This window comes from Kluyveromyces lactis (assembly GCF_000002515.2).
Source record: "Kluyveromyces lactis strain NRRL Y-1140 chromosome E complete sequence".
In the NCBI taxonomy this organism is placed as follows: Eukaryota; Fungi; Ascomycota; class Saccharomycetes; order Saccharomycetales; family Saccharomycetaceae; genus Kluyveromyces; species Kluyveromyces lactis.
Genome location: NC_006041.1, coordinates 2197823 through 2225109, shown reverse-complemented (window position 1 = coordinate 2225109; position 27287 = coordinate 2197823). Strand labels below are relative to the sequence as shown.

Sequence of the window (27287 nt, the reverse complement as noted above, 5' to 3'; positions counted from 1 at the left end):
GAAATAGAATCCTTCAAGATTAAATCAACTTTGACTGTTTCGTTTTGCCCAGGTTGAAGCAAAATTTTCTTGAATCCCTTCAACTCTTTGACTGCCCTAGAAAAAGATGATTCAGTCGCAGCAATGTAAATTTGTACGACTTCGGATCCCGCATATGCCTCACCTGCGTTCTTTACATTAACAGAAACAGAGATAACCTCCTCATCCGTTTGTACTTGTAGATTAGATAAAGCAAATTCAGTATAAGATAACCCGTAACCGAAGGGGAATGCAACTCTTCTTTGCAACTTCTCATAGAATCTGTATCCAATGAAAATATCCTCACCGTAGAGAACTCTGCCAAATTCAGTCTTGAAGTTCAAATAAGTTGGGTTATCTTCAAGGTTTATTGGCCATGAGAGAGATAATTTACCACTTGGAATAACGTCACCATACAAGACATCAGCAATAGCATTGCCCAACTCATTACCTCCGTACCAAGCTTGAATGAGAGCTTTAGCTTTTTGTAATCATGGGAACTCGACAGGAGTACCAGACTGGTTGACAATTACAGTGTTAGGATTGGCCTCCAAAACAGCACGGACGAGATCGTTTGTTCTTCCTGGCAAAGTCATATCTTCCCTATCATGACCTTCAGATTCCCATTCTGCGTTCAAACCAATACATAAAATGGCTTTATCGTGACCCGCAGCAAGTTTTGCTGCCTTCTTGATTTCCTCATCTGCATCAATAGCCTTTGCAACACCAACCTGGAGAGCACCAGCTCCGAATTCACTTACCAGTTGGCTAGTTGGGCCAGAGCCATATTCGATTCTGACTTTATACGATTTACCCTTTTGTAGAGTAACAGTCTTAGTCTTTTCATTGGTACCAGCACCGAAACAGAATCCACCACGGGTTTGACCTTTCTTCTGATCAATCAATAATTCTTCATCCAAGTACAATAGACCAGTACCGTAAACCTGCAAACCAAATATGTAGTTAGCATCTTCCTCAGGAGTGAAGTAACCTTCAAGTGTGATGTAAAATAATGGGTTATTCGTGTCAATTTTATCATGTTTGAAATCGAAAAGTAAGTTGAAAGAATGCTTAAAAGCAGCAACATGAAATGGAGATTCATCCTTTGCTCTCTTTTCAACTGGCTCACTGTAAAAGAAACCGGTAGCACCTGCATTATCTCCTTCTGCTGGTTTTGAAGGATCAACTACCAGTTGCTCAATTAAATTAGATAAGGTCTTATGAGACTCTGCCCCAATTGTATATGGTACTTCCTTGCCCACTTTCTTGACGATCCCTTCGTAAGGTGAAATAACATAGTAAGAGTTCATAGATGCAGAACCACCTCCAGAAGAAGCCTTTGCTTTGGCGTTTGGACCAATAACGACGACTGATTCTTCTTTTTTCAAAGGTAGAATCGAATTCTCGTTCTTCAACAAGACAATGGAATCCGCAGCTATCTTTCTAAGCAATTCAGAGGTCTCTTTACTATTGTTAGATGTGGTTTCTGGACCATTTTGAACAATCCCCGTCTTTTCCTGGTTGTCAAGAACAAACTTAATCATTTTCAAAACTTGTCTAACACGGTCGTCAACGTCATAAATAGAAATTTGTTCCCTGGAATTTAGAGAATGTGAAACAAGTTCATTAGTTCTCCATCTCGTTGGACCTGGGAACTCAATATCCAGACCATTCTTGATAGAAGCAGCAGTGGTGTAAGTACCAAACCAATCAGACATAATCATACCATCCCAATTCCATTCTTTTCTAAGAATGTCCAATAACAATTTTTTGTTCTGAGAACAATGTTCGCCGTTCACCTTATTGTAAGCGGACATTAAACAAACAGGATCAGCATTCTTGACTGCCAATCTGAAAGGTTCTAAGTATATTTCTCGCAACGCTCTCTCAGAGAGCGTGGCATTCGAAGAGAAACGTTGATCTTCTAGATCATTACAGACAAAGTGCTTTACCGTAGCAGCAATACCCTCAGATTGGATTCCTTGAACAACCGAAGCAGTAGCAACACCAGCTAAATATGGATCTTCAGAAAATGATTCAAAGCCACGACCACCCAAAGGACCACGTTGCATGTTAGCCGTGGGTCCCAAAATCACAGCAGCATTCTTGGCGACGGCTTCCTTACCCATCAATTTACCTGCCTCTTTCAACAGTTCCTCATCAAATGTGGAAGCTAGACCGGTTCCGTTAGGAAAACAGCCTGAAGGAACTGAGTCGAAAAACCTAGTACCTCTGATACCATTGGGACCATCAGAAACCCTCACTGACGGAATCCCCAGACGTTCAATCTCCTTTGTGTGCCAAAAGTCAACGGCTGATAGCAAAGAGATTTTTTCATCTCTGGTTAGTTTGCCTAACGTTTGTTCGATATCAAATTTAGACATGATTCAAGAAATTAAATACAAGTCCGTAGTTAAGTGCTTATGAGTATTGTTGTTCAAGTGAACAACAGTGGCCTTTATCAATATTGGGAATGCAAACTGGGTCAATCGAAATCCTAAATGTAAAAAAAGGTTTTCTTAAATAGTTTTCATGCAAAAGCCATTAATCTACCATTATATCTTGTAGTATTACTAAAGCCACCATCAGTGATGTGCAACCAAACAGGTGTTTTACGATTTCTCCAGGAAACAACGAACATGCATGAAAATAAGAAAAAAGCTACTATCTAGGATAATTTTTATCCGATAGTTTCAATATCAAGGACGAATTTTTAGTCATTGCAACGAAAAGCAAAACCGCATAGTAACAGGTAAACAGATTATATGACTAAAATTAAGTCATTCTTTCATCGTCATGTAAGTTCAGTTCCCATCTCTACGTTCAGTGTACCAATCTCAAGTTCTGGTAGCTCAGGCCGAGACAACTGACGGGCAGAGTCGTTTTGTAAACCAACCAAATACATACTCATCCCTCGCACAGTTCATGTAGTGGAGTATATTGATCACACAGTCGCAACAGAGATGCCCATCTTTCCCCACAAAATAAAATCATTGGCAAATAATGCTTGTAAATTATATTGTCCGTCCGCGCCTGTTGGGAAACTTTAAACTAAATTTGGGGAAGATATCTCCGAATCCAAACAATATATCCGTTCACTGGTGTAACACTAATTTATTCAAAGTGTTTTCCAGTTCAGTTCAATGTTACCCCAGTATGACCTTAAGAACAGGGACAAAGCCAACTCATTCACCCATTATGTTCAACATTCTTGTGTTTTCTCGCTCGGTTGTTTCCATAGAAGCACAAAACATTACTGCATATATAACTGATTCACTTTTCTGTGTTATGTTTAAATTACCTGGGGTAATCACCCGCTCCACTGCGTTTTCTTCTACGTCACTGCAATAGAAGCAGGGAAAACAATGGCTGCAGAAAACAAACCTTATATTCTTTTGTTCGAAAAAAACTTAAACAGGAAAAACTAAAAGTACTCACTAATGTCAGTTGCAGTTTTCCCCGCAATAATTAGCAACGGAAAATAGAAATATCAACCGTTATGCAAGCTTTCAGCTTAGTAGTACATAGTTTTCTGTGGAAGTAATTCCTGCGAAAAAGTTGAACACTGGCTTCGAGCAACAACTCCAACTTGGGTGCCTATCAAGGTACCTTGAAGTGGCTGAAGCCACTTCACTATCTGGAGAAAATTCGGCAAGAATTTGGTTGCAAGTAATCTTTACGATACCTGTAAGTGATGCTATGACACCCCCTGTCCAAAGAAAGTTTACCGTGATCTAAGAGAAATAGGAAATGGTTCTTTCGTAATTTGACTACATGGCTTTCTTTATCGAGAGATATTGTTTAAGTGTGAATAATGAATAGAGGAGGATGGCAGATCTGGAGAAAAGGAACATAGTACATACCTTTGGTTGTGACCAGTAATTACTGAGAGTGTACAATTTCGCGTTAAAAGTTGGATCTCATTGTTAGTTTAATGTTTTTAACATGCTCAGCAGGATTTTCGAGTGCAAGCTCATCCAGGGTTATAGTCATGGTAGTAGTCATGATCATAGTGATAATAATTGGTGTCTTTCTTTTACCAAGCAAATGGATCAAAAGAAATTGCATAGTGGATTCTTATTGCAGTTTCAGCAAATGTTGATACTTTCAAACGCAGTGACTACCCTATCTCTCACACGAACATCCCCCAGTTTTAAGTCTTCTTTGGTATTTGATGTTAACATTTCCGAAAAGTTTAATATAAAAGGTTAAAGTGAGCGCATATACTTTCTTATTTCACCGAAAAGTTTAGTTTCAGTTCTCCATACAGCCCTAGTTTATAAATTTCATTGTAATACCAATTAAAAGCATTGAAAACATTACTCAAATTATTACAATAGTGACGTCTACCTGATAGCAAAATATTAGAAATGTCGACTGATTCAGTTTCTGACAAAGCAAAGAATAAAATCACTGATTCTTGTTCAGCAGACAAAGTCAGTGCAGATGAAAGGTATCACATGGTGATGTCTGATGTCTTGCCTGACTTGGGTAAGCCATTCTACAAGGTGCCCTATCTAAGAACACTGTCATGGTTCATCGTTGGCTTATCCCTCTCCTCTACAAACCTTGGTTACGATGGTTCTCTCTTGAACGGATTGTATGCTATGCCGGATTACCTCAATGCGATGGGTAATCCCAATGGTGCAGAGTTGGGTGTTATCTCTAATGGTATGGTGTTTGGTATGCTTATACTATTCCAACTTGCACCATTCATCATTGACAAGTATGGTCGAAAGGTCGGGATGTATGTCGGTAATGTCTTGATTTGCATTGGTGTCCTCATCCAAGCATTGTCTGGTACATGGATCAATGGTTTACCTGAGGACTATGACAGAAAAGACGTCTTCGGTATGTTTGTTGCTTCACGTATTATCTTAGGTTCTGGAGTATTGTTGATCAGTATTGCCACACCAGCTTTGATCTCAGAAATATCATATCCGCCTCACAGAGAGCTTTGTACTTCCATATATAATACGTGTTGGTACCTTGGCGCTATTGTTTCAGCTTGGGTCACCTATGGCTGCAGAAATCTAGCTCACCACTGGAACTGGAGAATTCCATCTATCATTCAAGCTTTGTTTCCACTCGTTCAGCTCGTCGCGCTATACAAATGCCCAGAATCTCCAAGATATTTGGTGTTCCATAATAGAGATGCTGAAGCAAGAGCAATCTTGAATAAATATCACGCAGGAAATAATGAGGAATACGCAGGTTTGATCGATTTTGAGCTGGCAGAAATTAAATTGGCTATTGAACAAGAAAAAGCTTCCCAATCTACCAAGTTCTCTGATTTCATTAAAACTTCCGGTAATCGTCATAGATTGTGGATTTTGATCTGGACTGCAATTTTCACACAACTTTCCGGAAATGGATTAGTGTCTTACTATTTATCAAAAGTCTTCAACTCCATTGGTATAACTGATCCTGATGATCAATTGAAATGGAATGGTTGGTTAATGCTTTACAACTGGTTATGTTCACTAATTTTAATAGGTTACATCGCCCCATTCTTCAAAAGAAGACAATTATTCTTGATATCCTTAGTTTCAATGACTTCTTGTTACGTTGTGTGGACAGCATTGTCTGCAGAAAACCAAAAGCGTAATTTTGAGGATAAGACTCTAGCAAATGGAGTCTTGGCAATGATCTTCTTATATTATCTTTCTTACAACTTCGGGTTCAACGGTTTCCCAAATCTTTACACAACTGAAATATTACCTTACACTTTGAGAGGTAAAGGGCTTACAATTTTCCAGTTAGCCATTAGTATTTCAGTTATATTCAATGGGTTTGTCAATCCAATTGCAATGGATGCTATTGAATGGAAATACTACATCTTTTATTGCTGCTTCTTATCTGTTGAGATTGTTGTTTGTTATTTCACTTTCGTTGAAACTTCAGGAAGATCTTTGGAAGAAGTTGATGAGGTATTTGGAGATCGTATCATTCAACTTCCAGAAATGACATCCCAAATTATGCTAGAAGATGGTAAGCGATTGTCTGTTGAGCATGTAGAAAGAACAGTCACTTCATCCTGATAGCTGAGGTTTTACGTTCAATGCCGTAGATCCTGCATGCATCCTCATATAATCATTTGACACAGAAGACGAATACAATATATAGTAACTCTTAATAGAGAACTAATATTTTGTTTGCTGAATCCTTGTTACCGCATGTTGAGCAACTATCTCTAGTTTTTTAATACCCCACAATTGCGTTCTTAACATCCTATTTGCGTTTTTAAAGATGCCTAATTATCTTTTGTGCTCTCAATCGATACCTATTTGAACCTGAGATTTAATTCCACGTGATCTAATCTGACGAGTCACTTGTAATATTGTGTGATGCGAAAGCTGTCGCAACTTAACCTTCCACTGATTAAAGAAATTCGTAAAGCGTTACGTTATGGTCAGTTGTCTTAATAAGGAACGTGGAACTGTGTGCCTATCAATGATAAGCTACCTAACATCGCCTGTATATCAAGAATTGTAATCAATGAAAACTCAAGAAGTGTATAGATTCAATATAAATATCAGACTCTGGAATTTGCTGAAAGAAAACTAACACCGACTTACAGAGTAATCTTAAATGAAAGTTTTTTTTCTTAGCCATAACGTCCAATACTTCACAGCCTATTACTGCATATTATTTTTCAAGGTATGACGATGTGAGTAACTGACGGACCCATTGAATCACGGATTCTCTCGACTAAATTATTATTCTTTCAAGTAGCCTATTTAATATATTGGATAAATTTCTCCCTTGTCTTACTTCTCTCGTTCATCTGGCAGCCACTACATGTGCATATGCACAAAATATAGACTAAGCAAGTGCGTTCAGAATAAAGTTTTTTTTTTTTCATTGCATGAGGGCCGAAGAATTCCCTGCAGAAAAGCTGGTTTCAGAAGGAGGCATCAATTATACGGGTTTTGAGAGAAGGCACATTTCTATGTGATTTTTGCAGATTCTGTTTCCCTTCCTCCCTTCATTAACGTGAGATGGTTTCAGTGGTTATATTTAGTCATCTAATTGCGAAATCCCATCACATAAACGAGGATGATTGACATTCGATAAAGGACTCGCAGAAAGAAGGATGCTTCAACGCTGCACGTGATTATTGTGCACGGGTGAGCATTCGGTACCACTACCTCGTAGTAAACTTAAATTGAAGGATACTGTATAATCACAACCATCTTTCTACTTGGTCCTTGAATCAGTTACCGATCACGTGAATGCTTCATCCGGATCCAGCGATGGATGTCAAGTTGCAACTTCTGAGGAACAGGATAAGGTTGTAACTAATGTAACATTCAATAAAGCCCCCAACTTGAACTTCTAAGCGGAAAGTTTACAGATTAACTGTCAATGTAGCGCAAGGAATTTCCATTTATGGTCACACCGCGCCATGTCCGTATCAGAGAAACTGCCTTTCACTGATAAGAACTATTGTTATCTTAAAAAAAGTTCCTTTTCTTGAAAATGACCTCCATATCGATCATGTGACCGTTTTGTAACATATAGTTGCTGGAACATGAGCTGTCGGATACCTTTAAGCGCACACACTGTTCCGTAGCCAGTGAAAATCAACCTAACCAATGCTTTGTTTGAACGTCATTTTTGTTCAAAGATAAGACGTGTTTCTGTATAGAATATGACCAATTATCATAGCTTCTGTTTTACTATGCCAGTCCTTATTCGAGAGAAACCATTATTGAATTTCTCCAGGGATAATGGGAACCATTGAAAACCAGTTCCCCTCTTTACGAAGAGCGAGCGGGAATGCTGATAATACTGTAACTGGTTATACTACGTTATCTTCATTGCGAAAGTAGTCGAGCATTTACTATCAGATAAGCAGTATAAGATTTCCAATATATAATAAATGCTAAGCGATGGTAAGGTCGAAATAAACGGAAGGATCTTACACAGACAGAGAAATTTTATTTGGTAAAACCCCCCTTAAGATTAACTTGTCTAGATACTTGAAGATAATCGGAGAACACCCTGCAGAAGCTATTGTTATATTTGTCGCGAAGTAAGTTAGACAGTGAATGCAGCCCATAGAATTATCACTTTTTTTACTGTTAGTAGTATGAGCTTTAGGTTCTACTATCGGAGAGAGGATGATATGAACTTTTGGAAATAGCATGAGATAACTAAGTTTTACAGAACGTTTAAATTATTCCTACTTCGTTTAACCTGAGTTGAGACACTAACTTGTGCTTTAATATCTGATAAGTAGATTCAGCTCTTCATCTCCTGGAACGGCTAACTTTGAACTTCTTAGATAAAGATAAGATGAGACTCAAAATGTTTAGATAAGAACGAATATAACTCATCCTCTTCAGAGATGCATAGTATAAATAATGATAGTTGGAATAAATCTTTATCCTGATACCTGCAACGGTTTTACTAATAAAATGCCTCTGTTTCACTTCCGAGTTGCCTTTTCTATGGAGTCAAGAAGTTCAGGTAACTAGTAATCAACAGTTATCACGCGGAATATTAAAGATTAGTTATGTCCGCTTCTGTCTCTTCGGGGTCTGAAAAGAACAATTATATTATCGGAGCCCAAGAGGTGAAAAATAAGGTTGATGTGGTTACATCATTAAGAACCATAACGTCAAGAAGGGTCGGTGATGTTAATTACATTAATGCTAAGGCGGCACATGATGACACAGAATTGTTGGCTGAAATTGGGTATAAGCAAGAGTTGCAAAGGCATTTTTCGAAGATTCAAGTGTTCGGTGTTGCATTCTCTATTATGGGTCTATTGCCATCCATTGCATCTGTATTAAGTCTTGCCTTGCCTGGTGGCTCTGTATCTCTTGTTTGGGGTTGGGGTATCGCAGGTGCATTCGTCTTAACCAATGGTCTTGCCATGTCAGAGTTAGCATCTGCCATTCCAACTTCCGGTGGTCTTTATTATTACACCTATTATTACGCTCCTCCAAAGGTTAAAAATCTACTTTCTTTTGTTGTTGGTAACTCTAATTCGCTAGCATTAATTGCTGGTCTTTGTTCCATCAATTATGGTTTAGCAGGAGAAATACTATCCATCGTTGTTGTTGGCAGCGACGGTAATTTTAACATCACAAACGCAAGCACATATGGTGTCTACGCGGCATGTATTGTAGCTACTGCGGTTGTCACTTCCGTTGCCACTGTTGCAGTCTCAAAGTTGCAAACATTCTCCATTGTGTCCAATTTACTGTTGATTTGCATTTTCTTCGTTGCCCTTCCAGTTGGTGTCGCCAGATCGAACCACATGGAATTCAATGACGCTAAATATATATTTGGTAACTTCCAAAACTTGTCGGACTGGAATGATGGATGGCAATTCATGTCAGCTGGCTTCCAACCGCTTATTTGGGTTATTGGTGGTTTTGACTCCTGTATTCATATGTCCGAGGAAGCCAAAAATGCCACAGCTTCAGTTCCATTCGGTATCATTGGATCCATCAGTGTATGTTGGGTTTTGGGCTTCTTTATATGTATTGTTATTGCTGCCTGCTCCTCACAAGACGTCGCTGCTATTGTAGAAACTAAATTTCACCAACCTTTGGCTCAAATTCTATTTGACGCCTTAGGCAAAAGATGGACCATTGCTATCATGGTCCTTATTGCCTTCTGCCAATTTTTGATGGCAGCTTCTATCTTAACTGCTATCTCCAGACAAATTTGGGCTTTTGCCCGTGATGATGGATTACCGTTCTCTTCCTGGATCAAAGTCGTCAATATCAAGCTATCGTCTCCATTGAGAGCAACCTGGGTCGGCGCTGGTGCCGCTTTGGCCATTGGTTGTTTGTGCTTGATTGGCCCAGTAGCATCTTCAGCATTATTCTCCTTGGCTGTTTCTGCGAACTACTTTTCCTGGATGGTTCCAAACTTGTTGAGAATGACTTATGGGAAAGATGTATTCACCCCGGGTGCTTTTTTCATGGGGAAGTATCTTTCTCCAGTGGTAAATTGGATTTCTATCGTATTTGAAATTTTCATGATATTATTAGTTTTCTTCCCAGCGGATCAGCACGGCATCACCCCAGACACGATGAACTACAGTGTAGTTTTCATTGGCGCAGTATGGGTCTTGCCTACGATTTACTATCTCGTTTACAAGTACAAGTTCTATAGTGGTCCAAAATCAAACTTGACAGACGAAGAATATGAGGAGAAGGTCGGTCAAGACGTTCTTGACGCTATCTTATCCAAACACCAGGACTAAACAAAACATATGAGGGTTCATAATATTTGCTGCCTGCGGGATATTTAAATGCAGTATATATACGTATACCAATTTATAAATAAACTTACTCAAATGAAATAATTAAAACTATGATGAATACATCAAAGCATTATCCTGGGTCCTAGGGAATTACTTGGTTCGGTATATGCTACTCTTGCCTCTTAAAAGTAAACCAAACCAATAACGAGAGATCACAGAAGTGTGCCAAAATACTACCATGAATATTATAATATTTATGTGAAACAACAACTCCTTGATGGTATCTACGCCAAAAGAATTGAATGATGCTTACAGCTTTACACATATTTTGAGAACCTTTATAACTTTTAGACATGTTTTCTAAGTCTCAATATTAAAAATGCACCCGTTACAGCAGCCGTGATACAGTGCCGGAAAATCAAAAAGATTCTCTTTTCATGTTCTGCAGGAAATACACACCAGAATTATGCATTAATTCCAAAAAAACCAAATCGATATCATATTCTGCTTTATTTTTCAGGTCTTTTTTAGATAGTATCCATGCTAATGAAATGAATGCACTTAGACACACCGAAAGTGAAAAATTATTGGTAAACGAATAAAGAAAGGACAAAATATGCTGTTGTTCTCTGGCGTTGTAGGAGCATTTCTAAGGCGCCAGTTATTGAACCAATGCTAGATAAGAAGTTGAAGTTGAGTGCAACTATGATCGAGGCTACAGCGTTTGATGAATCGAAGACCAATCCAAAAAGTATACAGCCAGAGTGTTTCTTCATCCAGTTTTCCCATTTGGATTCGACATATTAGTTATTGTTCTACATTGGCTTATATGTCAGATGTAAGAAACCAAGGAGAACACCGTAAGTAATTTACTTAACTAGTCGAAGTTCGCATACCGATTACCAATTGAACCATCCATTTATTTCATTAACAACTACAACTCAAAATGGTATCCATCTGCATGAATACTACTAACCCTCTAAGCAAAGTCCCTACTGCCAAATTTGATGATTATCAAGTCCAACAAAGATATTTTTAGGTCGCCAAAATTACTAGAATTGTGGCACTATGAGAATACATAACATTGCCTCCATAGATGCGACTATTGCTCATAAAATCCAGCCTGCAGAAACTGAAAAGTGGGAAACCTAAGGCTTGATAGAGGCACGGAGAAGGAAACAAAAATGATATCTGGTCGTATCAATGCTGCTTATAGATGTGGCACGTACGATTTTTGATAGTTTTTTATTGAAAACAATACTAACACAAGAATTTCTACTAAGCTGAGTAAATTGACCTGGAACAATACCAACGGTACTTCCTAGGGCAGAAGAGGCCAATTGACGATCATTTTGTGGTTCGCTATTCAGTCTTATCCAAAATAGCACTAACTTTGTAATTGATGGGAGTACGTGAATAATCCACATCATTATAATCCCAGAAAAACGTCAACTCCGTCTTATTCGAGACTTCAGTAATTTCACAGTGAGAAACATAGTTTGTTTTGCTAGTTTGGTTTTTAATATAGCTGCTGAGTTCGGAGAAGGGACATGATAGTCCTGGCCCTGAACTACATCCTGGGATAGGAATGACCGCATCATTAAGTATATACCGAACAAAAGAGCTGTTTCTGCAACGCAACTTCTCAGTGAAGAGTCTAGCACCCATAGGAGTGATCCAACTACCTCTTTTAAAGATATTTTGGAACGAGACTTGTTCGCCTTGGAAACGCTCTGCTCCATCATCAAATAATCCAATAGCTGACACAAAGTGTTGAATATCAGTATCGTGAGTAAATGACAACCAGACTTTATTCTCCAAGTGTTCACTCTCCTTTAAAAGTTGATACGAAGCGTTAAGTAATACAGATCCCAATGACTTTGCTAGAGGATTTCCAAGACCACTGTTATAAAAGTTTTCCATGTCGGAGAAATAAGAGTATGAGACTAAATCCTCATCTCCAAAAAGATCGCACACGGGAGAGTAGCCTTTAATATTTATTTCATATGCGCACCACGAAATTAGTTGTTTTATATCTTTGTTTTTTAGTTTCAAGGGCAACTGAGAGTTCTTCTTCATCAGTCTTTCCCTGATCTTCTTTAACTGCGAGTCATTGACACTTCCTAAAACTTGTTTGGCAAACTCGGAATTATAATTTTTACATGAATTACGAGGAGTTAAGGAATTTGCTCCAGAAGCCTGATCTTCCGATATTATTTGTAATTGGACGTCAACGTTGAAGCCAAGTTCTTCCTGCAGACCAATGATTACATTTTTAGCCGTTTCATAAACCCTCCCAGCGCTGGAAGAGAAAATAGGCAATGAATCACCAATTAGCTCACCGTAATGGACAGCAATATAGTTCCCCAATTGTTGTGCGGTTTTGGAGCCCATGTATGGATTGGAGCCATCGACATTTGAAGAATTAGTCATCTGATCAAGATAGATATTGTCCTCGACGAGATATTCATACTCGTTGAATATTGCCAACGGACCCTTGAATTCACCCTTCATCTCTTTAAATTTGTTCCACATAATTTCTAGCTTTTCTCCCTTTGCAGCTTTTGGAAAACGTTCGGCATGCCGAGCTATCATCTGTACCTGTTCAATAATGCACTGCTCAGGAATTTCGAGTGAAATTCCGTTGGTCTCAGGATACGGAAAATAGGGCGCCTCACCGTTCAACATGGGAAATATCGCTTCTTGTGACATTTCTTTCCTGGTAAAAAGATTTTTTGCTACTACATCTGCAGTTATAACAGGTATCGCATGAACAATTGACAAAATGACAGACAAAAACGCTAGAAATCCTACCATGCTTTCACTTGAAAACTTAGAATCTAAGCGGACGACAACTATGTTTTATGATCACCGGTTGATCTATTATTACGGAATTGGTGCCAAATGCCTTACATACTGGAAATTGTTTAAGATTACCACCAATGCCTGGTTCTGGGTATTTATAATCTTCAGAGACACTCCACTACGGCAGTCAAGTTCTAACAAAAAAAGGTATTGATTACGAGCACGTTGTTATTATAATTGATGTCATAATAAAGCACGTCGTAAAAATGTTTAGTTCTAACGATTTATCTTGGATCATTTCCTTCCTATGTGTACCGGATTGTGTTTGAGTACCATATCTTTCAAAAGGTTATAATACCACGACAAAAAGGGAAGATCAGATGGTAGATCTATTTAATTCATGACCTTTAATGCTGTCAAAAAAAAAAAAAAAAAAAAAAAAATTCCGTTTGCAGTTGGTGAAACAATTCAGAGCTCATCAGCATGGGTTTCCTGCACAAATATATCTTATTTCTATCACACGTGGTGCCCCTTAGTAAAATCGAGGCCTATGTCACAGACAATTGATTATAATAGGGTCCCTCTTAATCTTAATAATCCACATGTAGAATTTCTGAAAAAACTTTCTATGAGTTCCATAGCAATACAAATAAATACCCAGGTAATCGGGACGTGTGATTCTGTGTAAAGCTTATTGCAGCTCCTATGATAATTTTGTAGTTTTTCTATGTTCAACCTGAAGTATAAAGAATGCACAAGCATTTTTCCTAACATGCTTCTCACAGCTTCCAAAATGTGTGATAGAATATGCATAGAAGTATTGGATTGAAAAAGCTGCAAGATAAATTCAGGTGGGGAAAAAATAGAAAACAGTTTCATGAAATGGCAAATATTAAGATTCATAAGAACTCATTAACCTAAGGTTAAATGCGGGCTTTTGTCAATCCTTTCTTTGAAGACTTCGTTTTTTTGACAATATGCGAATCTTGTGGTCAGCCTTACGAGTTTGTTGGCTATTGTATTCATAGTACCAAAAAACAAATTGTGACATTCAGGTGTTTAAAGTTGTTTTTTTAACGGATTTTCTGCGTTTTCCAAAAATCCTCATAAATTAAAGTTACATCTCTCCCCTTACATCGATTTATAGAAGAAAGACATAGGAGTATTTTGCAATTTGATACTTAATACAAGGGAGGGCCAGCTTATAGAACTATAGGAAATGATTATAAGATATAGAAAACAATGTTTTTACTTTTGCAAGATAAGCAGAAGGTGAAAGCTGAGAATAGCATAAAATTGTTTATTCAGTGAAAAAGTGTGTCAGAAAGATCATGTTGATAGGTATAAAAAAAACGTAAAAATAGATCGCATTCACAGCACCTATTTGTAGTCACGATGCTATCTAGAAGACGAAAGAACATAACAGTTGTTTTTTGCCGGTTTTTTTCGTCGAGGATTGAACCAAAATGACAATGAAACCTATGTCCACAATAACGTGGAGGTTTGATAAAAGATAATTGAGTAGTGAATCCTCTCCACTTAAACTAAGGCATATGCAACCAACAAAACAGCACTGAAGTCAAGGCCATTCCTCAAAGCAGCACCACTATAGATCGCTTCAAAAGATGTAGTTCCATTGAATGTAGCGGTCGATTTGGAAATGGTTGAGGGCTTTTCAGCAGTATTCATTTCTGTGCGGGTCTCAAAGGTACCGGTGGTAGTAGTTACCTCAGTGGAGGAAGCCGCTTCATCTGACGTTGCAGATTGCGAATAACTTTCTGGGGAATTAGACGTTGGTTTGACTACTTTGGAATTATTTTGTTCCGAATGACTCTCTGAAGAAATATAAGTAGAAGAAGAAGATGGTGAAAATGATGATGATGATGATGATGATGATGATGAATAAAAGGTTGATTTAACTACTTCAGAACTGCTTTGTTCTGAAGTACTCTCAGAACTCGTAATAACTGAAGTAGTTGAGCTTAAAAAAGAGGAAACAGTGGTTGCTGAAGAAGCTGCTAAAGAAGAGGACACTGATCCAGCAGAGTAGTCTGCCACAACATTACCCTCAGAGTTTAATGGGATGATATTGACTTCAATCATGTCAGGACGACCAGCAGCAGCATTACTGGAACCTAACACATATACATCATCAGAACGGGAGTAGACAGAGTGGAAGTTGCCACCATACAACGTTAGCTTACCTCCTTCAATTGCCCATGGTTCAGCCACAATCCAAGCGCTAGATATGGCTTTTGCAGATAAATAATTTCTGCCGATACCCATAGTTTTACCATCGTCCAATAACAATGTACCATCATCCTGGATCGTGGCACTGAGAGATTGATCAGTTTTTGCTAACATGACTCTGTAATCAGAGTCAAGGTAAACATTGAAACCATCGACTTTAGTGTCTGGTGCATCCACTTTCAAGCTAAATGTTGCCGAAGCAGCAGTAATTAACCGAGCAAAGAACGAAACCGCGAAAACAGATGAAGTGATGGCAATTTTCATATTGTGCACAGTAGTTATTAAATGAGTGAAATGAATAATTATTATTCTTTAGCTATGGTCTTTCCACGCAGGTAATATAGCAAAACTTGTAGCACTTTCAGAATTTGCAAAAAAAAGTACTATTCGGTTACGTTGTGGTATAGAAACATGCCTTGTATTGCAGGGTATATATACCATCGTTTATTGGCTTTCTTCGATCAATGTTAGGTAAAAAAAATATCTGAGAATGCCCAATTAGTCCTACATGGACGCAAGTTCATTTTAGAAGCTACACTATTTTACGCATGTAGAAGAAGCCATTCAGATAAAGTTCTGGCCGAGTAAAACTTGCTCACCGCAATTGGTCTTACAGAATGGGATACTAAACTCGGGCATAATACTCATGGTTAATTGCAAATGACAAATATTAAGAGAAAATAGCAATAATAGAGGACTTTTAGAGCAATAAAACTGCCAAATGAACTCATTACCAACTCGCACTCTGCATATTCTTCATGAATTTCATCGAATAATTCTGGTTTACTATTGTCCCGTTTTTCCCACTATTCTACTTTATTTTCCTGTAAGATTTCTTTAGATCTTCGACATACAAAGTGAGCAAATTCCAAAATGGAGATAAAAGTTTGAGTTACTAAAAATGAGAAAATTGGAACTACATCAAGGGATTCAAACCTCTAAGGGTCGAGAATGCGTATCAATTGCTCGTTGTCTTCTAGCGTTAGGGTGTCAAGCTTCGGTAAATCCAATTGGTGATAGGGTATTCACAGAATTGTGTTACTCAAAAAATCGCTGTGAGCAATAAAGTATGTGTTTGGTATTTTCAATTATGCCCAATCGACCACCTATAAGAGTAATATTACCCATCACTAATTACTACAGCGGCTTCCCGGTATTATTATTAGGTACTGATTTACTTCTCAAAATATGGGAAGTGAAATTCTATCACTGGGTTTAATCGTATTTGAAAAATATCATCCGCTCCAGTAGAACCCTTTGCCAATGTTTATTGTACTATTGGTGATATATAAACGTTAATTGAATTGAAGATCTTATATGCATTCATTAAAAGAGACACCATTTACTTCCTGTTAATTTTGAGTAGTAAATTTTTGTTTTCGTTCATTCATTCACTTTTCTGTGCAATTCATCCCTTCATCGCCCAACTCCTGTCCTGCAACTCTGTCGGTACGGAATATCCCCATACATTAATTAAATGAGATTAGAATACTATTTTGCGTTGGTCGCAACTCTATGGCTAACTACTGTCTATGCAGCTTCTGAAAAATTCGGTCTTAAGCTTACTGGACCAAACGAATTAAAAGGAATGATGATTTATGAAGACGGAAGCTCGCTTTTTATTGGTAAACATTCCGGTGATATCATAGAAGGTACAATTCAAGAGGATGGGTCCTTGAAATTGGGCACTGGAGAGTTCATTGGGATAAACAAGAACTATCTAACTTTAACCACTAACTATACCCAATACGCTACGCCATTTGCTATCAATGGGGATGGATATTTGACGCTGTATGGAGAAAAAGAATTCAAGGCCATTCCAAGCGGTCAGACAGACATATGGATTTTGGCTTCTAATAATGCTGTTTCAACATTGGATTCGGTGCACACAACTAAGGTCAAGTGTGTTGACTCAGACGGAAAGAAAGTTAATAAATTTACCGTCAACGGCAGTAGTGCATCTAAACTTCTCAACAAAACCGAATTATTGGCTGTACTCTTCTTTTCCTTTAGTGCTTATGTTCTGTTTTGATATATATTCAACATTACTTTGTTAACTCCCTTATTGTATACAGTAAAGATCCTATAAGCAATTCGAATATAATTATTACATCATGCTCAGAATATTAGAGAAGCTTTTATTAAAGATCTTCCATATTATCAATGCATCCTAAATACTTTTTGATAAGGGCATGAGTCGATTTTATTCAGATAGGATACTTCGAAATCCTAGATAGTAGTTTGAGTGTTTGTTATTGATGCTTTCATTTATACATATGAGAAGTAGACAGTAGTTGAATAGTTAAAAATTGTTGTGGGAGCACGAAAATAAGGGATCAAATATTTACAGTAATTCTGAACTTTTGTTTGAGTTCTGTTGTTGCCCATCTTCTGGCACCTCTAATTCTTCAAGTTGTGTGTACGATCGCAACCCGAGGACACTTGATAAAAATGTTGCCACTGAAACGAATAATGGAAGATATAAAAAAAACTTGGCACTAAACTCGATTGTGTGTGAGTAAATTTGTAGGAACAATATAGGGAATAAAAGCATCCCTAAATGTCTTATTAATGCTATGGCGCCGAACATTTCGCCAGCGTCAGTTTTAGAACTATATTTTGCAATCGCACTTTGCGTAACCGGTGATATCATTCCACTTAAACTTTGTAACACACCACTGATATAAACACCAGTAGAGCTATTCACACAAACAAGTATGAGGAGGGATAAAAAGACGAAGAATAACGATGAAAAAAGAGAAATTTTGTCTATCTTGTCGACACAGCGTGAATCAATCCTTAGTCCAAGTCCCGTCTGTAAAAATCTGAAAAAGACAGGGGCAAATGCAAGAAGAACGAAAGTTTTTCCAAAACCGCCGATACTCATATAGTAACCAATTTCCACGCTTGTCCACTTGTATTTCCAGATGGAAAATAAAATCAACGGATTCATCATACCAACTGTAACTGCCATATTGAAATTATCAATCAAAATAAGAGTCAGAACACTAACTCTTGGTAAAATGGAGCCGCTTGGTTCTCTGGCTAGCCATAATCTTTTTATTGGTCTTAAAAAACTCCAAAAAACCTCTAACGAACTCAGTAGAACGTTTGCTATTGGGTTAGTGTGGTACTTTTTCGTAGTTTTATTGTTATACATCTGGCGTGCCAAGTTTATAGCATCAGCGTGTTTACTTTCCTTTAAAATAGAAAAAGTCAATATGCTGCTTAAAGTAGCCAATGCAACTGACACAAATAATGGAATCATATTATCATTATTCGATCTCTTGACTATGAATGATCCCAAAAGTGGCCCAATGCCTAGCGCAGAGTAAATCATACTCATCAAAACACTAATTGAGATTGTCCTATCTTCTGATTTAACTATGTCGTTAAGATAGCTGTTTCCATTAGATATCAGAGTCATGATTCCCCCAGAGAAATAACCAACAGATAAAAGAATAACCATCCAAAATTTGTGGTATGTTTTGAAGAACTGAAAATAAATTATCAAGCATATTGAATGTGCTAAGTTAATCATACTAAATATCTTAAAGATGAACACCCTTCCAAATCTATCACTTAATTGACCGTATTTTCCGGACAAAAAGAATCCTAAAATACCTGATATGAAAGATAATATTGATTGAACATCCGAAAGATCACTTTGAGAGTTTTTGTTCTTACAGCCACTGACAGAACCCATCCCGTTATCTCCCATAACCATACGTTTCATTTTACCGCCCATGCTCATACCGCCACCTCCATGGTGGTGTACCATAGGCACTGTTTCCAATGTGCATATATTTTGTAGCATTAAAATAACTAGTGGACCCATTAACATAGTAAAAGTTAGTGTGTGCAAAGTCAGAATCAAGTAAAGAACCCTTTTCGAGGGTCTTTGGTACCATTTGAGTTGTAAATTCCTTTCATAAGAATCCTCAAACCAGGCATTCTCTACATTTCTGATGTTTCTATCATGCAGCACATTTTCTTCATTTTGATAACGCTCTGTGGTACTATGACCGCTCAAACAGCCTGTTGGAGGAATAATGTAAGTGTCTGATTGTTCTTCTTCAGGTAACACAGTAGCCAAGAAACTGTATTTTGATTTTGACATGTTATTGACGTGATATCAAAAGCTGTAACAAAAAAAAAACAGAGTAGTTAGTCGTTCGGACCAAGCCTGTAACAGTTAAGATATAAGAAATAGCACCACAATACGAAACAATGGATTATCAATTAAAAATTGTTCTTAAATTTGAGAGTGTAACTCATGAATCACGTACCTCACATAGGAAAACAACAACTGAACATTAAAAATTCAGTATTCATTATTGAATTTAAACGTTTCTTATAAAGATAATTTAAATGAATAAAGATTTCAATAGCAACCTCACCCTAAGAATCTCAATTTCTTGATGTGGTCTTTACTCGTTGTTTATCAAAAAGTTAGAGAGCCAATCATTGAACAAACCTATTACAGGGGTGAAAATACCTGTCGAATTAAGTAGCACTTGGGTCAGTCAAAGAGAGATTAAAATATTCACGGTTCAATTGATGTTAGTAAAGAGCATTTTTATGACAGTAAATTTTTTAACTTATTCTCTCCTAGAACATAAAATGTGAGCATAATTTAGTGAAAACTGACATTGAGCAGATAGCACGCTAAAAAGCCACTGGTGTAATTCATATTAAATAGCTACCAATTTTCTTTTAATACGTCTTTTCCTGAAGAATGGTATTCTCCACAGGTAACATCTTCACTAATTGAGAACATTACGAAATTTACTCTTTCATTCGTACCTCATTTTCTCCTATGCAGTCTTTCTAAATAGAACAGTTTGGTCTGGTGGGTTAGAATTCTGTCGTGTAAAAGGGTAAATAATGCAACAAAACAAAAAAAAAAAAACACTTCTTCATGAGTAAATTTGAGCAACTTGAAGTCCCTCGAACGGTACACAATTATACGCGAGCATAATTTTCATGTTCAGCTATGAGGTAGTATGCTCGAACTATAAGCGATATACTAAAAATTACGAGAGTTAGATCTTTGCAGCTTTCTAACTGACGTAAATCTGGATCTGACGGAGTTACCAAACCACAATTGCAAGCACTCTGAGATTCATTTGCGGAGCAAATTTAACAGTCATTCGAAAAAAAGAAAAAAACGGCAAGAATATAGCATGGGATGAAGTCAAACAAAAATGATAGAAACTAGTGGCATATTTTGATCATTACACAATATTTTCACCAAGTATCGTCGATAAAGCGGCTTTTTTCTTCATTGATTTTTATATATTATATATGGAGCATACTTTGAAATGTTCTTCTAGCAAGCAATGATAGTTTGAGCTAAGACATTTGATCAATACACATGTCTTGGTATATTATTTATAATTCGATTCTCTTTTCCACCATCTGACTCTTGATCAAACGGCTCATTATGAAATTTTTAGTAACCTTTTTCAGTGTGTTTGTGTTTGGATTGCTGCAATTTGCCGCCGCGGATTCTTCCAATTTCACTTTGGAATGTTATGCGCCAGGAACTGCCTTGTTTGATGGACACATTTATATTGGTGACGATAAAAAAATATACATCGCTAATGTCACTGAAACTGCTAAAGGGATTGTTTTATCTAATGGGTCCTTAGAAATGGATGATGGAAAAGTTATAGGTATCGGTAAAAACTACCTGTCATTGGAAGCCGATTCTTCAAGCTTTGAAATCGCTTATCCATTCACCATTGAGAAAGGTATTTTGAAGCTATACGGCGAGGATTTCCATGCTGTACCATCTGGAAAAGATGGAATTTATGTTCTTGGCTCAATCAATGCTGCAGCAGGTCGTGATGATGTAATTCCGATCCAGATTAAGGCCATTGGCGATGACGATACCGCTGTTAGCGACTATAAAGGTGACTCTGTCGAATCAACTTCTTCCTACTCTTTATTGGGAAGTCAAACATTTGATTCGTCAGCCGCTTCATCTGCTTCTGCAGCAACAGCTTCAGAAGTTTCATCTTCAAAGTCATCAAGTAAAAACGCCGCTGTTGCAAACTTTTCATATTCTCACGGTTGTTTCTTCTCTCTGTTAATTGCAATGATTGTTTGATAAGAATTTAAATTTACCAATGTAGCTTCGTAATAGAAGAAGTATGTGTAACATAATTGCATTTGAATTCTTTTAGAACCTTTCTATTACAAGAAAATACGAAGGAGTCATCGCTGAAATAAGTCGAATGGAAAAGTACATCTTCCCTTAGGTTTAGTCACTTTTCGTATTGGCTATTTTGTTCATTCTATGCTAAGTGCATGGGCTATTGTTACTTCATAACTAATAGTTTTCAACTTGATGAACTCTGTGAATACTGCTCGAGAATATGGTTCTGAAATCAATTTTATACATACTTCTATCAGGTACTGTTTGCATCAATAGCATACATAAAGGCAAAAATAATAGTATTCTTGCAATGTCATTGACGTCGAACTGGCATAAATAAATGTTCTAATACCGATAGTGAATTAAGTAATCAGTCGAAAAGTGCTCAAAGAATGAGGTGTTTACCAATACTGAATTTTGGAAGAAAATATCCAGGGTTTTATTGACTGCATAAATACCACACGATATTCCTGCACAGTTTAACTTATCATGCAGTTTTTTTCTTGCATTACTCTACTAAAAGAAATAAAAGGGGGGGTATATTCGGCTTTAAATCTCATCCGCATAGAGAGGTCCCTTTTTACGGGGAATAATGTACCAAGGTTACTGACTTTTGTTTAACTCTCTGATACCTAAAAATTTGGATTGAGTGGTTTTCAACGATTATATCTAATTTGAATTGCAGCTGCTGGCTAGGCATCAACCAATAACTCGTTTCATTCGAAGAAAACGTCTTTTTTTTTTTTCTTGTTTTGAGTATCGCCACTACTGAAGACGGAGAAACGAAACATGAAAAATGAAGGAATGTTTGATTCTGCCAATTGTTCGTCCAAACCCTACTTTGTTAGTATAATTTTGTAGAGATATGAACAACTTTCACCTCAAGAACTCTTTTCTGAAACTAGTGACAGGAATGCAAACAACTGTAAATATAAGAGCCAGAGCTTTCCGACAGAGAAAGCGTATGAACAGAAATAAGATGATTAAAAATTAAAACAATTTACAAATATAAATCTCCAAGTCGATCAAGGAGAGAAAGTCTTCCATGTGATGGAATACGGAAAAATGATCAAAACAACGGTTTATTCCAGAAATCCGCAATTCTGTCTAGCAGAGTCTTCTTAGAGCCATCGGGATTATGATTGTAGTCTTCAACTTGTTCACCCTCAACACAGTTTAATTGATCGCCCAAATAGAAATTAGTTTGGAATAAACAAGCGATGAACATGATGGAACTAACACCGACACCCATACAGAAGAGAGTGTACAAAACGTCTTGATAAGCATGAATTGCGGCAAGTCTTGTTGGAGTACCCCATGGTTGGGCAGTGATATCTGCCAAATCCTCAAAAGCGGCAGCTGCAGATGCCTCATCAGGAATATATTTGTACAATGCTTTTGGTAAGTGATCAGTCCAAACAGCAGAGGTGATGGCGGAGCCCACTGCGGCACCGATGGAACTGTATAGTGATAACACAGAGATTGTAGCAGCCATGTCTTGATGTGGAACTGCAGCTTGTGCGGCCACCTGTGTGCCCATAACATTAGCGGCATCACCAAAACATGTAATAATAAGTGCAGCAACGACGAGACCTAAATGTGGACCATCTTCCTTCGTAGAACACAACACATATAGACCCATACCAATCAATTTAATGGCAATACCGGTAACTTGGAATATTTTGTAACGGCGGAAAACTCTAAACAACGCACCCCAGAAAACACCAAAGAAACACAAACCCATCGTGGTCGTGTTGGACAAATAAGTCTAGTCTTGGATAGACAAGTTTAATACAACACTAGTATACGAGGTGAAGTACAATAGAGAGAAGTAACCACCCATTTGGTAGATGAAATCAATTATGACACAGCAAATGAATGTTCTGTTAGTTAAGACTCTCTTTGGTAGCAATGGGAATGGGGCAAACCAGATTTCATAAACCGCGTAACAAATCAGCAAAATACCACCAACTACCTCCATTGCTATCATACTTGGGTTATTCCAACCCCCAACAGCATATGAGTATAAAGAGCATGGAATCAACATCAAAGAAAAGGCGAAACCAAGCAATACTAAACCAAAGGCATCAATTTCAATAAGAGCACCCTTTAACAGAATCAACCAAGCTCTTAAACCATCGATTTCAGATTGTTTGATCAACCTTTTCTTCTCGGCTAGTGGATCAACACCAATTGGTGTTTCTCCACTCTTATTGGCCTTCCGATCTAACCAAGAGATCATTATTATAGCGGGTGTCAACACAGCAGGAGTAAGAATAGCGAACATACCATAACCCCATCTCCAGTTGGTACTAATGAAATGTTGGGTTAGGTAACCAGAGATCCAGGTTGTAACCAAGTATGGAACGGATAAGAATGACGTAAATAAAGATCTCCATTTCAACTTAGTCATATCGGCCACAACAATAGAGTTCATCAAACTCAATCCAGATTGTCCGATAGCAATGAAAACAGATCCAATAACATATGCGGCAATTGTTGGCGAACAAGCCGTGATAATAAAACCAATGACATATAACACGAGGACTACGGCATAAGTAGTTGGTCTTGAGCTGATATCAGAAATCTTGGCGATGAACGGTTGACAAACAGCACCAATAACGGAATTAGCAATGGTCAAGGTAGACACCATAGAGTGTCTGTTGAACGAAGAAGTGGCATATGGTTGATATGAGTAAGTTGTGGTGGCATCTAAGGCTAGAATAAAAGAAGTCAAGAAGATGGAGATAGCAAACAACCAGAAGTACGAACCATGCATCCGTTTCTTAACCGCCTCAATTCTGGTGACACCTCTGGTTTGAATAATTTCTTCCTTAGGTTCATCGTTGGATTCTATCGATTCACTTTCAGCAAGTTCTTCTCGGTATCATGTTCGAAATTCAATTCAACCGAATCTGAAATGGTATCCACCGGTTTTGTGAAACCGGTCTCAACTTCTCTGATCTTTTCCTCGGCAGACATTAATATGTTATACAAACCAGAATAAAAATGCTTACTCGAAAAGTAAAACTGTAATGGCAAAAGATAAGAAACTTTTCCAGATGTCTCAAACCTTAACTTGGCTTGGCTTGGATTTCATACGTGAAAAAAATCTGAACGAGTAATTGAAGGTTCGCCGATGAGTTCAGATTGGGAGAAAGTGATTAACATGCATTGCTTAAATACAGAATGCCGACAACACGCAGGAAACCACAAGAGACGCATTTCATTCAGAAAGGAAAAGAAACATGCAGTATGGTAGAGGCTGATGAACACATCTGAACTTCTCACCTCTTTCTTTGACCGAAATCATGAGCTACCACTCAAGTTATCACTTTCCAGTTAACAGTTTAAAAGAAACATTGTTTAGAATCGTAGGAATGAGAAATCTTAATCGGAAAAGGAAAGAGAATATAGTGCAAGTGTGTCTCTATTTTACGCCCCACTCCTTGAAATCTCCCAATCATCTTCCAGCCTGCTGCCTACAATTTCGGTAGGCAATTCCTACCAGTTTTTCTGCAATATGCGTCTCCTCTTCCACATCACTTGAACGAAAAATAAAAATGTTATACGTCACTCATTCGTCGATGGAGCATTTGCCGAGAGTAAAAAATTCACATTGCATAACAGCTTATCAGCAACGCTGTCCATAGAAAGTGGTAGGTGCATATAAAATGAACTTTCTACCTCTATTGGCAAAAGCTGATTCAATGAATTAAAAGAAATAAATACAACAAGAGAATAATAAATCATAGGGACCGGTATAAAACGATAGGAGGTCTCTCACTAAGGCTTCAACTCGATATACCTTCGAATTGAAACCTTTTTTTTCTCTCTCCGTCCTTAGTCTGTCCCGATAGTTGTGCAGCGTGGGGCTACTAAGTATCGAGAAACACCCCATTTTTCTAGGTACTTTTTCAGCAGGTGTTTACCGCAGCAGGAGATTGTAGACAGAAAAAATTTTCAGTATATGACAGGCAGCTGAAGAACTTTCTGTAGAAGATTTGGTGCAGCTACCTTGGCAAAAGTGTTTTCTGGGAATGGAGCTGAAATGAGCCCTTTGACGTTGTCTATCACGCCAGCGGTATGCAGGGCATTATGTTATAATTTCCTAAATAATTGTACACAACCATTCAAAGTCAGTGCAATATAATTAATTGCCTTCTATGCCGTTACCTATACGTAGATCCAACATTTGGCAGTCTTAGAGGAATTACCATTGGTTTGAATATTGGTTCAACACACAGCTGAAAGTGTATACCGCTTGATTCTTTTTTCTATTATTTCCTCTCTCCTGGTCTATTGTGAAACTGATCAAACTAAATGTAATGTGCGGATGGGCACATCTTGGCAATTAAAAATTTTATGCTGATTTACCCTTTAGAAACGATAGAAGAAGGTGGATTTGAAAGTTATTTAAGATGTTATGCACATGCGCTCAGCTGTTTAATAATTTGACTACCTGAAGTCCGTAACGAGTTATCTGGTAGAGCCGTTTACCCAAGAAAAAATTCAAAAAAGGGTGTCATTTTTTGACTGCAGTGCGGTATCTTCCACATCATAAGATAAAGTCAAAAAAAGAACGTTCCTTTTTTTCGACTTTACGACTTTTCGGACATATCTTGTGTCATAACATTAGAGATAGCCGTGACATTGTATAGCGTGTTCGGGATGGAGTTTCCCAGGAGCAGACGGAGGCTGCTTGAGGAATCACTAAATTGTATTGCAAAATTCAAAACGCTACACTAATGCCTATTTGAAGATGTTTTTTGAAACTGAAATTCGCTGAGGGCGGATCAGTGTTTGGTTTTTAACAAGAATCTCGCTTCTCCACAGATTGTGAAAAGTAGACGTATCATGAGGATGAGCAAGATTGACACACATTAAACCATGTTCAGAGAAAAATAATAACTTTCTCTCACTCTATTGGGTGAAAGAGAGTTTGTTGATGTCTTGTAGAACGCAAAGATGATCGCAAGAAATACGATTTAATACACGCTGACATAAGGAATGTAATAAATAGTAAATACTTACCAGTTTTTTCATGCCTTCCGCGCCTTGCTTACTCGAATCAAACTGAGAGACAGTCGCCGATGGTGAGTTAGACGATAAGACGTGGCATATTCCCGAGAGATTTCACGGAAATCTTTAGGAAAAAAGGAACGTCTCTGCAAAAGATCGATTGCTTTCTGCGTCATTATTGTTGTTTGACAGTTAAATACTTCGGAATTTGGATCCAACTACGGGAAACGAGAATTCATGCATTATGAAAAGTAATCTTGAAATATGTCATGATGGGCTTCAGCTAGGGCTCTTTTTAATTAATCCCTGGTATATTTATTTTTCACCGCTGTTATTGGTGACTATTTTAGGGGTCGTTAGCTATATTTTTTCTTGAACTAATCAACTTATGGTAGGTTTATCAGAGTTGTCAGGTAAATTATTTCTTTTATACAACAAAACTGTTATTGTTTGGAAGTTTATCCTCGTTATGCATTAAGAGAATTGGAATATTCTCCATTTATTACCATTTTTTCTTAGTAATTTGGACACAATTGATCCGTTTTTACTAGTTCGTATATCTGTTTTGAAGAGATGCTCATCAATTGACGAATTTCTAACCCTAGCCATATCTTTAACATCGATAGCGAACTCATATCCTGTAGCATGCTGGAATCACCGCCGGCTAAATCATGAGCTCTGCTCATTCCGAACTTACGTAAAAATGGTAGTGAGCTGAATAAATACACGAGCACCGGGAAAAAACGCATCGCTCATAGTCTACATAGCAATGAAAATATGAACAATATTTTTCCGGTATAT

The 27287-nt window shown here is 37.6% G+C and overlaps 9 protein-coding genes across 9 annotated transcripts, besides 1 other annotated feature; 4 read left to right on the top strand and 5 right to left on the bottom strand.

Moving 5' to 3' along the window:
• Window positions 1–509: 509 nt before the first annotated feature.
• KLLA0_E25081g (glycoside hydrolase family 3 protein) lies at window positions 510–2402 on the bottom strand (the record flags this gene model as incomplete). Its single annotated transcript, XM_455079.1, has 1 exon — window positions 510–2402. The coding sequence occupies one exon, from the start codon at window positions 2400–2402 to the stop codon at window positions 510–512; it is 1893 nt and encodes a 630-aa protein (XP_455079.1).
• A 1986-nt stretch (window positions 2403–4388) lies between these two features.
• KLLA0_E25015g (uncharacterized protein) lies at window positions 4389–6059 on the top strand (the record flags this gene model as incomplete). The annotated part of the gene is made up of 1 exon (XM_455078.1): window positions 4389–6059. One exon carries the CDS (start codon window positions 4389–4391, stop codon window positions 6057–6059), a length of 1671 nt encoding a protein of 556 aa, XP_455078.1.
• A 2480-nt stretch (window positions 6060–8539) lies between these two features.
• On the top strand, window positions 8540–10246 carry KLLA0_E24993g (uncharacterized protein; the record flags this gene model as incomplete). The annotated part of the gene is made up of 1 exon (XM_455077.1): window positions 8540–10246. One exon carries the CDS (start codon window positions 8540–8542, stop codon window positions 10244–10246), a length of 1707 nt encoding a protein of 568 aa, XP_455077.1.
• Window positions 10247–10866: 620 nt separating this feature from the next.
• Window positions 10867–11272: a long terminal repeat.
• A 336-nt stretch (window positions 11273–11608) lies between these two features.
• On the bottom strand, window positions 11609–13063 carry KLLA0_E24949g (histidine phosphatase family protein; the record flags this gene model as incomplete). The annotated part of the gene is made up of 1 exon (XM_455076.1): window positions 11609–13063. One exon carries the CDS (start codon window positions 13061–13063, stop codon window positions 11609–11611), a length of 1455 nt encoding a protein of 484 aa, XP_455076.1.
• Window positions 13064–14590: 1527 nt separating this feature from the next.
• On the bottom strand, window positions 14591–15565 carry KLLA0_E24927g (uncharacterized protein; the record flags this gene model as incomplete). The annotated part of the gene is made up of 1 exon (XM_455075.1): window positions 14591–15565. One exon carries the CDS (start codon window positions 15563–15565, stop codon window positions 14591–14593), a length of 975 nt encoding a protein of 324 aa, XP_455075.1.
• Window positions 15566–16778: 1213 nt separating this feature from the next.
• On the top strand, window positions 16779–17333 carry KLLA0_E24905g (uncharacterized protein; the record flags this gene model as incomplete). The annotated part of the gene is made up of 1 exon (XM_455074.1): window positions 16779–17333. The coding sequence occupies one exon, from the start codon at window positions 16779–16781 to the stop codon at window positions 17331–17333; it is 555 nt and encodes a 184-aa protein (XP_455074.1).
• Window positions 17334–17645: 312 nt separating this feature from the next.
• KLLA0_E24883g (uncharacterized protein) lies at window positions 17646–19421 on the bottom strand (the record flags this gene model as incomplete). The annotated part of the gene is made up of 1 exon (XM_455073.1): window positions 17646–19421. One exon carries the CDS (start codon window positions 19419–19421, stop codon window positions 17646–17648), a length of 1776 nt encoding a protein of 591 aa, XP_455073.1.
• A 1326-nt stretch (window positions 19422–20747) lies between these two features.
• KLLA0_E24861g (uncharacterized protein) lies at window positions 20748–21416 on the top strand (the record flags this gene model as incomplete). The annotated part of the gene is made up of 1 exon (XM_455072.1): window positions 20748–21416. The coding sequence occupies one exon, from the start codon at window positions 20748–20750 to the stop codon at window positions 21414–21416; it is 669 nt and encodes a 222-aa protein (XP_455072.1).
• Window positions 21417–27001: 5585 nt separating this feature from the next.
• On the bottom strand, window positions 27002–27235 carry KLLA0_E24817g (uncharacterized protein; the record flags this gene model as incomplete). Its single annotated transcript, XM_002999375.1, has 1 exon — window positions 27002–27235. The coding sequence occupies one exon, from the start codon at window positions 27233–27235 to the stop codon at window positions 27002–27004; it is 234 nt and encodes a 77-aa protein (XP_002999421.1).
• Window positions 27236–27287: the final 52 nt, after the last annotated feature.